At 37.9% G+C, this 12,389-nt stretch overlaps 1 protein-coding gene across 1 annotated transcript in view; it reads left to right on the top strand.

The window, feature by feature from the left end:
- The first annotated feature begins 4,839 nt into the window (after window positions 1-4,839).
- The window catches only part of PTPN22 (protein tyrosine phosphatase non-receptor type 22), a 46,087-nt gene continuing 38,537 nt past the window's right edge, over window positions 4,840-12,389 (top strand). The window contains exon 1 of the mRNA XM_058538834.1: window positions 4,840-5,035. Within this exon, the coding sequence (XP_058394817.1) occupies window positions 4,949-5,035 (87 nt within the window). The 5' untranslated portion in view covers window positions 4,840-4,948. The remainder of the gene's footprint in view (window positions 5,036-12,389) is intronic.

Here is a 12,389-nt window from a genome sequence, read left to right as displayed (position 1 = left end):
TTTTAATTTTTTGTTTATTGCAGTAACGTTGGTTTATAACATTGTATAAATTTCAGGTGTACATCATTATACTTCTATTTCTGCATAGATTACATCATGTTCACCACCCAAATACTAATTACAACCCATCACCACACACATGTGCCGAATTATCCCTTTCACTCTCCTCCCTCCCCTCTTCCCCTCTTCCCCTCTGGTAATAAGTTTGATTATATTTTAAACAAGATGCCAAGCCTCACCAAGAGTCCAGACTCGCCATAAAAAAAAAAAAAAGGTAAATTACGTCAATTGCAAATTATCAGTTGAACTTTGCCTCTTGAGGACTGTGTTTTTGAAACCAAAAGCAGAGTATGATTCTTTGTGTGGTATGTGGGAAGCTGACCATGATGTTCACAGCAGGTGAAATGAAGAGATTGATGAGGTCTCAGAATGCCGTAGTGACAAGAAGCAGATTGGAAGAGGGGTAGGGGTCTTCCCTGCTGTGGATGATGTGAAAACAAGAACAAAGCAAACAAGATTTGTTAGAGGTGTTTTATACACCTCTGTGTCTATTTATAAAAGGAGAAACAGTCTATCTTTATCTATCTCTATCTATCTAAACTCTATCTTTATCTCCGTCTATTTTGGAGATAAAGGAGGTCATTTTTTTCTGGCCATTGCAGCCCTTTGGGGCTGGACTCTGTGCCTCAGTAGGGGCACCATTCCTTTCATAACAATATCCCTGCTGCTTGGGCAGCAGCACTCAGGGAAGTACTCTTTGTCAGGTTCCTGGACCTCCCTGTAGGGAAGGCCCATCTGCTCCTGGCATAGTGAAAGTGCCTAGGCAGAGACAAACATAGACTGTGCAGGCAAGAGACCTGGAGTAATTGATGTAGTGAGTAACCAAGTCAGAGGGGATCTCTAACCAAAGCCTAACCACATTATACAGCATACTTTATCACAATAGACTTATTTTAGGTATGCTCAAGACCATGTTAAGCACTGTGGGTTATACAAATGCATAGAAGACACTATCATTACCTTTGATAAACTTAAAACTACAGGAGGCATTTTATGTGTTTTCTTTTGAATAAACTCCCCCTTTAAATAAACTTATGGGAGACAAGGAACACGTGAAGAAACTAAGAACACTTCTATAGCTGAATATAAAGATTTATATTGAAAGGATTCAGACTAAGAGAAGGTCATGGTGAGATGGCATTAGGGGCAGGATTTTTGAAGAAGAGAGTAACTAGGTTTTATGGCTTTATTTTCATCTTGGTGAAAATTAGGGGGAAAAGTGAGAAATAACAAAGGAAGGGGCAGTAGAATGAACAAGATTGTCTTTGGATGATGTGGTTGGATAGGTTGGGTGGGGACACTTGATGGGAAGGGCTTCGTGACAAGTTGAGGAATCTGGACTTGTTCCCATAGATTATCAGTAAGAACTTTGGTTCCTTAGCATTAAAGTGGAGTTTTAAGAACTTTCATCCGGGCTTGGTTAATAGGAGATACTAGAATAGAAGATATATAGATAGGAAGATAACTAAGAGCTTATTGCTACAGGAATACAGATGTGAGAATAGGAATGGTGGTTAACACGGGAATGCAAAAGACAGGTTGAATCTAAAAGACATTGAGGAGAACAGACCAATAGGCCCTGGTGGCCAAGAGGATGCTTACAAAGGACTGAGTGTTTCACAGATAATATATATAGCCCATATCAAATCAACGACCCTGGGATGGAGGGAAAGGCAGGAATAGCGAAACTAAAGCAAAGATTGATAAGTGGCTTCCCCAGGTAAAACATGCCTCCTCATAGAGAGAGAAGGGTGCTCTGAGAAACCTGAGTGCCTTTCCTATCGACTAGTTTATCTTGTCCTAATAATTTCCCCTGACATTCTCTTTGGTTAAAGTTTTTTGTAGTCTAATTCCCGACCTCCATGACAGTGATGTTTCCCCTTAAACTGGCACACTCTCTTCTTGTTGGAGCAGGTGACAGTGTGATCGGCACTCCTCTCTGTTGTCATTTTCCTTCTGAGCAAACACCAGAGCCACATGAGGCAGCAGTAAGATGTTCCTTCCTACTCCTCTTCAGGTGCTCATTCAATTTTACTTTCCACTAGAACTCACCCTTAATGGTTCTGACAAAGTGTTTATGAGTCTTCTACTGCATGGAATTGTTGTGTTCACTTAGGGTTCATTCCAGACTGGTTTAAATGTTTCAGAGTAAATTCTTAGGTATTTGCCAATCTTTGCTGCATGACTTGTTTCCCCTCCCCAGCTCTTGATCCTCCCACAAGATACAAATGAGTCAACAGAATCTTCATCAAAAACCATTATGCTTCTCTTGCCCTCCACTATCTGTAGAAGGAAGTGTGAAAAATTAAGTGGTAGTTTAGATTTGTTAAAAATAAAACTGAAGTTTTTTGTCTTCTCCTTTAGTTTGTTTTTTGCTTGCTTGAGTGGTCTGCTCAGGAAATGCCCTTTTAGCTAAGTGGGTTTTTGAGGTTTGGTTATTTCACGATGTTTCTATATCTTTTGGTTTTAGAGTAGAACAGACTCCTAACAATTGCTGCTTGCTTTTAAAAAAGATCTGCAGCTCTGCTAAGATACTATTTTCAGATCCTTATATTTTGGGTAAGTGGACTATGGAAGGCATCTAAGCAAGTTTTTCTTTCTTATCTCATATCTATCTCCATCTTATCCCTCCCTAAGAAGAGAATAAAGTTAGAGAGAGATTGTTCTGAAAGTGAGCTTGAGAAAAATAGATTTAAATTTTATTTTATTAGGTATCTTTTTGTGTATCAATTAGTAAAGTTCTAGTTTTGATGGAAGTGAAGACATTCTAAGGGGACAGAGAGATTATAAAACTGTGTATCTCTTATTTGTCCAAATACAGAAAATCATTTTCCTTTTAGGGTGATGCTTTGCTACTCTGCAAATAAGTTAGTTTGGAATGTTTTTATTTTTATCAGTAAATATGTCTATATTTTTAGTTCTGAGATGCTTTATTAACTGGTTAGGAGTGCTTTTCACCATATTCTGTTTTGTTCACTATTGTATACCCAGCCCCTAACATAGTGCTTAGCCTTTAGTCCTACTAAATTTGTCAAACAAATTAATGGACTTTTGTGTTTTTTTCTAACTAAAAAAATGGTATAATAATTTTGAAAGAAGAATTTTAAAAAGCATCCTTAATCCCAGCACTTACACAATTGATTCTTTTTTGCATCTTTTAGTCTTCATTTAACTATGTACATACTTTTACATGGTTTTGGTTATTGGGAACTTGAAATTTTGTACTTTTAAAATATTTCCCATATTTTATATGTTTTAAAATAGCCAAATTAAACCTTGCATTATTTAAAGCAACAAGAAATTTTCCTTTTATGCTAGATGGGGATAATTTGAGAAATACTATCTTATTCTCAACAAATATTGTTGAAGAATTATGGTTCATTTTAATTTATTATGTGGCTTGGGATTGAAATTCTTTATTGGCTTCACATTGCCTATAAGCAAGATACGTTAATGACCTTTCCTTTCCTGTTGTAAGGCTCAATAAGGTGGATGCAGCCTAATACTGTTCAGAATCATGATTTCCTTAAAGGGAATTTGAATAATGTTGCAAAACAGAAAGGATTGCTAATATCTTAAATAGAGGAAGTTCTAACAGCACATTTCCCAGTTTTCTTCAGGATATTTCTGACTAATTTTAACATATTATTTATTGAACTTCTGTCCTTAAACAGAGATGATATGCTGATTTTTGGTTGTTCTCATACTGAATGAGACACTCTTGGGTAGGTTTGTACCCGTTGAGGAGAGAATTTATACAAGCTGAGATGTGGAAGCTTTTTCTAGAACAGGCTGCCTGTCAGACAGGGCCAAAATGCCACAGGTATAGCGTGGCTTCCTGAAACAATGGCCTTTTCCAAGGCAGGTTGCAAAAAGTAGAAATGTCTTCTCAAGAAATAGTTCTTCAGGCTTTCTGCCCTGAAAGTTATACCATTGTCAGCAAGGTGGTTGATTTTACTCTTTTTCTGTTCCTTCATTGTTTACTAGATTACCTAAGGGGATATTGTGCCAACTTCCTGATCAGGTGCTCCTCATGGGGGCCACTGTGCTCCTGGATCCTATATAGACCAATACTCTGTCTTTATATCCAGGACCCAGGTGAAGCTCAAAAAGTACTGGAGGGTGGGGGAGGTCCTGAAATCAATAAGACTTCCCTTAACGGAGATCAGCACTTCCCCAGCCCTGGGAGAGACAAAGACTGTCAGGAGCAGCTGACTTTGCTTCATCCAAAAGAGGTTTGAGTTCTATATGGCAAACTTAAAAGTTCTGAATAAAAATGCCTTCTCTGATGAACAGAAGTTTGCCATTGATCACACTGACAAGAAACTTTTGAGAGAACAGTACAGGTAGAAGACATCTTAACTCCAAACAGTGTCTATCTCCCCTTCTGGGCCTAACTCAACTTTGCAGAGTTCATTTGGGACAAGAAGAAACAGAAGGTGTCAGCAGGGCCTTTGTGCTCATTGGGGAAATGGGGTGAAGCAGAACCCACACATGAGACCTGTAATTCTTCCTTTTCTCTAGGAAGCAAGAAAAAAGGTGAATTTTGCTTAAGGGTGATGGAGTGGAACAGTCTCAGAGCTAAGCAGACCACATGCTATGTTCTGGTTAGCCTCTTGTTTGTTAAAAACTTGAATTGTAACCAGGCTCCTTCCTTGAAAAGGAAGGCGCTAGGGCCCTGGAGTGAGATGATGGCTTTGTTGTGTGACCACAGAGGCTGGTTACGTACTAATTTCCTCTAGGGCTTGTGATGAAGTCAGTAAACCACAGCCTTCAACATGTTCTGTTCAGGCGGCAGCAGTTGCTTCTCGGTGGTGTCTCGGCCATGACACACATTTGACATGCCTTCCCTTAACTCACTCATAGACTGTCTCTCTTGCCCTGCAGCATGGACCAAAGAGAAATTCTGCAGAAGTTCCTGGATGAGGCCCAAAACAAGAAAAGTAACAAAGCGGAGTTTGCCAATGAATTTCTGGTGAGTCCTACGTGTGACACTCTCAGGGTAGTTACACAGACTATTTAACTGACTATGATGGTCCAACTCTCCTAGACCAAATTGCTCTTGGGAATAAAGTAAATATTAGACCTTGCAGAAGAAGGGAGGAAGGCAACCTAAAAGTTTGACTTTTCTGAGTGGTTTGTGTGCATCTTAGAAATTCTCTCCAAAATACTGTTTTTAGTATTTTGTTTGCTAGTTCTTAGAGTTTGACTAGGAATCTTACAGAAGACATATATAACTCCAGGTGTATAAATACTAACGCTAACTGAACATTGGAGTTCTCAGGTGTCTGAGTTGTGGTTTATGCCTCAAATAACTAGTTTTAATTAATATTAAGAGGAAAGAGACCAAGATTAACTTTTCATGGAACATTATTTTTTAGCCTCCCTGTGGGATTCCATTTGGATGACAAAGGCTCTTGAAGAGCACCAAAACTGCCTGCTGCCACATTTCTTTATCTTTTCTTTCCTAGAGGAAAAAAATAGAACATGTATTTTTACAATAGAGTTTTCTTAGCCTTGTTTTGCTTGGAAAGGTGGAATGGCTAGGATGGGGTATAGAGACAAGTGAGGGACATGGAGAGAAACCTAAGCACAAGGTAGCGTAAGGTCAACTAGATTTGATTACCCAGAGGATCACTGAGTCTCCTCTGAGGGAACTGTGGTGATTGATGCATGGCAGCTGGGTAGGCCTCATTCATCCTGTAACCGAGCACATCAGATGACGTCGGATATCTGATGGGACCTATTATGTATTTTGGAATACTCTCAGCTGGTGTTTCAAAGCTATAGGAACTTTAAACCTTCTTCATCTGTGAAGTGGGAAAAATAAGGGAATTGAAGTATAAAACCTGAAATTAAATCATGATTCTGTCATCAACCAAATTATCAACCATTTGACATGTTCCTTAATCTCCCCACATCTGTTTTCTAACTTCTAAAATGGGGATAATAATTCATGTCCTATCTATCCTCACAGGATTGTTGTGATGATTAAATATCAATATTAATAATAATTAAATGTGGTCATCCATTCAGTAATATCTATTGAGCACCTACTATGTACAAAGTTCAGTTCTAGGCACTGAGGATACAGCAGTGAACAAAACAAAAACCTTTGCCCTCATGAAGCTAACATTCTGGTACCAGATAGTAGATGTGAAAACATTCTGTAAAGTCTCGAGTGACTAGATATTATGATTGAGTGATTACATGTTATGATAGAAGCCCCTATGCCAGCTCAAGTTGGATAGTATCGTGGTGTCATGAAAAATGTGCTCTCATTGCCACTGGCCAGGCAGTCTGAGTCCCTCTGAGTAGATTTATCATGGAGGGAGGTAAGGGGGAAGTCCTGGCCTATGTGTCTGTTCAGACATGTGCCTGCCCCTGGACTATAATTTCTGAGCCAAATTCACCCAACACATAGAAGTAAAAAGTGACCTGAGGGGGTAATGCCAGCCTCTGTTTTATTTGGTTGTGTTTTTAAAAATTATGTAGACAACATCCCTAATACTTTACCTTTTCTTAGCTCAGTCATTATAATCTCTCACCAAATTATGGCAGCCACATAACATTCTGTTTTCTCTGCCTCTGGCCTTGCCCCACCTTCAATAAATTTTCTGTTCAACACCCAAGTGATCTTTTAACAATACAAATCTGGTCACTTTTTTCCCTGCTTAAAAACCTTTTCTAGTTTGTATTTTTTTCAGCTATTTAAAATTGTGAACTGTAATACACATTTAGAAAAGTACATAAAACATGTTAAGTATATAAAGCAACCACCACCCAGGTCAAGGAATTGAACAACCTGTCAGACCCCAGAAGACCTCTATGTATTCCTTCCCCCTTAGGTCCCTCACCCACACTCCCACCTCCACCCTGTCCTGCCCTGCCCAAGGAATAATCACTATCCTGACTTTTATATTAATCATTTCCTTGCTTTTCTAGCTCCTGATTTTAAGGACCTTGTTTTTGAGTGGTGATTAAGTGGAACTTCACTGTTCACTGACTCATGTCCTCCAGCGGAAAAACAGAGTTTTGCTCTCAGCCCCACCTAAAGGTTCAGCTGAGATACGAGAGAGAGTGGCTTTGGGGGTACTGGGGAGTGGTGAAGGGGCGTAGGTTGTGGCTTGGACAAGGTAAATACTACCATTAAATTGGAGGGCTTTCCATCTAGTCATGGAATGACCCACATCCCACTTTAAGCCTTTTAATATATTCTCCCAGGATTTGATGTTTCTGAGGTTTGACACTGAGCCACTGCTAGCCTAAATGGGGGTGCCTTTGTGAAAATTATCGAAAGTTGTCTCTACTTCCAGGTAGATACTCTGTGCACCCTGCCCCGCACTGGGTCCATGGCTTAGATTTTTTTTTTTTTAATTTTTTGTTTATTGCAGTAACATTGGTTTATAACATTGTATAAATTTCAGGTGTACATCATTATACTTCTATTTCTGCATAGATTACATCATGTTCGCCACTCAAATACTAATTACAACCCATCACCACACACATGTACCGAATTATCCCTTTCACCCTTCTCCCTACCCCCTTCCCCTCTGGTAACCACCAATCCAATCTCTGTCTCTACGTGTTTGTTTATTGTTGTTATTATCTACTACTTAATGAAGGAAATCATACGGTATTTGACCTTCTCCCTCTGACTTATTTCACTTTGCATAATACCCGAAATGTCCATCCATGTTGTCACAAATGCCTGGATTTCATCGTTTCTTATGGCTGAGTAGTATTCCATTGTGTATATATACCACAGCTTCTTTATCCATTCGTCCCTTGATGGGCACTTAGGTTGCTTCCAAGTCTTGGCTATTGTGAATAACGCTGCAATGAACACAGGGGTGCATGTATCTTTACGCATTGGTGTTTTCAAGTTCTTGGGATAAATACCCAACAGTGGAATAGCTGGATCATATGGTAGTTCTATTCTTGATTTTTTGAGGAATCTCCATACCGTTTTCCATAGTGGCTGCACCAGTTTGCACTCCCACCAGCGGTGTATGAGAGTTCCCTTCTCTCCACATCCTCTCCAACACATGTTGTTTCCTGTCTTGTTAATTATAGCCATTCTGACGGGCGTGAGGTGATATCTCATTGTAGTTTTGATTTGCATTTCCCTGATAGTTAGTGATTTTGAACATCTTTTCATGTGTCTGTTGGCCATCTGTATATCTTCTTTGGATAAATGTCTGTTCAGCTCTTTTGCCCATTTTTTAATTGTGTTGTTAGTTTTTTTGTTGTTGAGATGCATGAGTTCTTTATATATTTTGGAGATTAAGCCCTTATCAGATGTAAGGTTTGCAAATATCTTCTCCCAATTGTTAGGTTATCTTTTCGTTTTGTTGATGGTTTCCTTTGCTGTGCAGAAGCTTTTTAGTTTGATGTAGTCCCATTTGTTTATTTTTTCTATTGTTTCTCTTGCCCGGTCAGACATGGTGCTTGAAAATATGTTGCTAAGACTGATGTCAAAGAGCGTACTGCCTATGTTTTCTTCTAAAAGTTTCATAGTTTCTGGTCTTACATTCAACTCTTTAATCCATTTGGAGTTAATTTTTGTGTATGGTGTAAGGTAAGGGTCTGCTTTCATTTTTTTGCATGTGGCTATCCAGTTTTCCCAACACCATTTGTTGAAGAGACTTTCTTTTCTCCATTGTATGTTCTTTGCTCCTTTGTCAAAGATTAGCTGTCCATAGATGTGTGGGTTTATTTCTGGGCTTTTGATTCTATTCCATTGATCTGTGTGTCTGTTTTTGTGCCAGTACCATGCTGTTTTGGTTACTATAGCTTTGTAGTATATTTTGAAATCAGGGAGTGTGATACCTCCAGCTTTGTTCTTTTTTCTCAGGATTCCTTTAGCTATTCGGGGTCTTTTGTTGTTCCATATAAATTTTAGGATTCTTTGTTCTATTTCTGTGAAAAATGTTGTTGGAACTTTGATAGGGATTGCATTGAATCTATAGATTGCTTTAGGAAGTATGGACATCTTAACTATGTTAATTCTTCCAATCCAAGAGCACGGAATATCTTTCCATTTCTTTGTGTCTTCTTCAATTTCTTTCAGCAATGTTTTATAGTTTTCCTCGTATAGCTCTTTCACCTCTTTGGTTAAGTTTATTCCTAGGTATTTTATTCTTTTTGTTGCAATTGTAAATGGGATGGTATTCTTAATTTCTCTTTCTGCTACTTCGTTGTTAGTGTATAGAAATGCAACTGATTTTTGTATGTTGATTTTGTATCCTGCAACTTTTCCATATTCGTTTATTACTTCTAAAAGTTTTCTGGTGGATTCTTTAGGGTTTTCTATATATAAAATCATGTCATCTGCAAATAGCGAGAGTTTCACTTCTTCCTTTTCAATTTGGATCCCTTCTATTTCTTTATCTTGCCTGATTGCTCTGGCTAGGACTTCTAGTACTATGTTAAATAGGAGTGGTGAGAGTGGGCATCCTTGTCTGGTTTCTGTTCTTAGAGGGATAGCTTTCAGTTTTTCACATGGCTTAGATTTAAGTTCCCACTTCCTCCTTGGCAGGGTATCTGTGCAGAGCACATAGCCCTGCTATGACAGCTAAAGCCAATACCATGCTGCTTAGGTCTTTTCCCTGTGCCAAGACTAAATTCAATAACATTTCTTTAGCTGAAACTGCTACTGACAACTCCAAAAGGTTTTCATGTATTCATTCAAATATTTATTGAGTGCTTACTCTGTGCAAAGCATTGTGCTAGATGCTGGCAATGCAATGCAATGCTCCGTGCTTTGGTGGAGCTTATCTTCTAAGACATTAGAGGATGTTTTAGAGAGGCAGACATGAAACAACTAATTACTCTATTAAATAATTATAATTGTGATAATCTTGGTGGGGTGTCAAGGAAGTATCACATTCATTATCTTATATACTACTCATTTAAAAAAAAACCCTATGAGCCGGCCCGTAGTGGTTAAGTTTGCATGCTCTGCTTCAGCGGCCTGGGGTTCGCAGTCCCGGATCCCCGGCGCAAACTTACGCACCGCTTATCAGGCCATGCTGTGGCAGGCGTTCCACATATAAAGTAGAGGAAGATGGGCACAGATGTTAGCCCAGGGCCAATCTTCCTCAGCAAAAAGAAGATTGGCAACAGATGTTAGCTCAGGGCTAATCTTCCTCACAAAACAAAAACAAAAACAAAAACAAAACCCTATGAGGTAGTTATGATCTCTGATTTACAGATGAGCAAACTGGGGCTCTGAGAGGTGAAGTAATTAGCCTAAGCTCACCCAACTTTTCAGCCATAGACATGAAATTTACCCAGATCTGTCATTTCAGAGCCTGTGAAATTAATCTTTATGCAATACTGTCTTGTTTCAGCCAATAACACTGAGTCCCTCATAGGACCTAGCCTGAGGCTAAGTCCCCAGTTAGTATAGCTTCTATATAGCAGAAAGAACAGTATGCAACCACACTATTAAAAATTTCTTAAAGGTACTTAAAAAAAAGCCCTGTTGTTGTTATTCTTATAAAACAACGTTACTGCAAGTTAAAAGAAAATTAATTCACCATAGTACCAACATCCGAACATATACAATTTTTTTGGTGTGGAAATTCTACTTTTTGTCCATTTACATAATGCCTTTTATATTATTGTAATTATAGCATAGATACAGGTTTTGTATTCTCATATTTTCACTTAACATTATACCAAAATTATTTATCATGTTGATTAAAATCTGTATTTATGGCTTTTGATGCAGCATGATATAATGAAAGAATAATCATAATAGTAGCTAATACTTCTATATCTCTTATAGAAGCTGTTCTAAACACTTCTATATATCAACTTATTTAATCCATTGAGGAAGGTACTTTCCATTTTATAGATGAGGAAATTAAGACACAGAGAGGTTAATTGACTTGCTCAGGGTCACATGGCTAGTAACTGGTGGAACTGAGTTTTGAGTTCAGGTAGTCTTGCTTTACCATCTGTACTTGTAACAACTTTGGAGTTGTATAAATCTGAGTTGGAATTTAGGTTCTTCCAATTATTGGCTGTGTGACCTTGATTAAAGTCACTAAAAAATGGGAACAAATAGTATTCACTTTGCAGAACTGCTGTGAAACAATAGAATAAATATATAAAATGCCTGACACATAGTAGGCACCCAAATAATTTAATTATTTCTCTATTGTTGAACATTTAGGTTATTTCTAATTATTCATGATTATTGATAACACTGTAATAAATATATTTGTCCATGAGGTTTTCCCCTTCTTTTGGATTATTTCCTGAGGCTAGTTCCCCAAAAGTGTTATTACTGGGTCAAAGAGTATTAGCATCTAATTTGTTAAGTATTGCCAAATGTATTTCCAAAAGAGTTTTTCTAATTTACAACATCTTAATTTATCATCTTCTCTACCGCTTATCAAAGATAATAAGAGATAACTTTTTTTGACTGCTTACCATACGCTAGGCAATCTAAGTGGTTTACCATATACGATCTTAATCACTACATCAACCCTGAGAAGAAAGTATTATCTTCATTTTACCCATGAAATGGCAAAGCCAAGATTTGAAACTCTGGTCTGTTTGATTCCAAAGCCTCTTAACTCCTATACTTATACTGAATCATAAGATGTTTTATTTTTTTCCTAATTTAATTAGTGTAAAATAGTACTTTGCCATGTTAATTTTATTTATTTGATTTCTGAGCCTGAAAATTTTCCATGATTATTTTTGATCTGCATTTTCTCGTATAAATTTTCTCTTCATCTACTTTCGACAATGGCTAACCCATGGAACTGTATTCCAGACTCTGTGCTAAAATGCTTTTTTTCATTTACTTCCCAAAGAACACTTTACAATGGCTAACAAAGCCCTGCATGGACCAGCCCTCAAGTGCTGCTCCAGATTCTTTCAGCACGTTCAGTTTTTTGTCCTTGTCACGCTTCCTCCACCACAGGGCCTTTCTTTGCACACATGCTGTTACCTTTACTTGAATATTCCTTCATATTCCTCCTTACCTAGTTAACACTTCATAATTCTTCAGATCTCAATTTGGTGGTCATTTCCTCAGAGAAGTTTTCCTTGACCTCCCTGAATAGATCAAATCTCCTATTATAAGTTCTCATTAGCACCATCTGTTGTATTTTTAAGTTTCTTTTTTCCCCCCAGCTTTATTAAGGTATTAATAGCACTTATCACAGCTCCAATTTTACATTTATTTGTGTGATTATTTGATTAATGTCTGCTTTCCCATTAGATTGAATCTCCACAAAGATAAGGCTCATCTTTAGTTCTACTTATCTTAGTATCCTCAGTGACTAGCACAGTGTTTGGCATGT

Source organism: Diceros bicornis, chromosome 4 (genome assembly GCF_020826845.1).
Source record: "Diceros bicornis minor isolate mBicDic1 chromosome 4, mDicBic1.mat.cur, whole genome shotgun sequence".
NCBI lineage: Eukaryota > Metazoa > Chordata > Mammalia > Perissodactyla > Rhinocerotidae > Diceros > Diceros bicornis.
The sequence above is the reverse complement of the archived record's forward strand: the minus strand, read 5'-3'. Positions and strand labels throughout refer to the sequence as shown.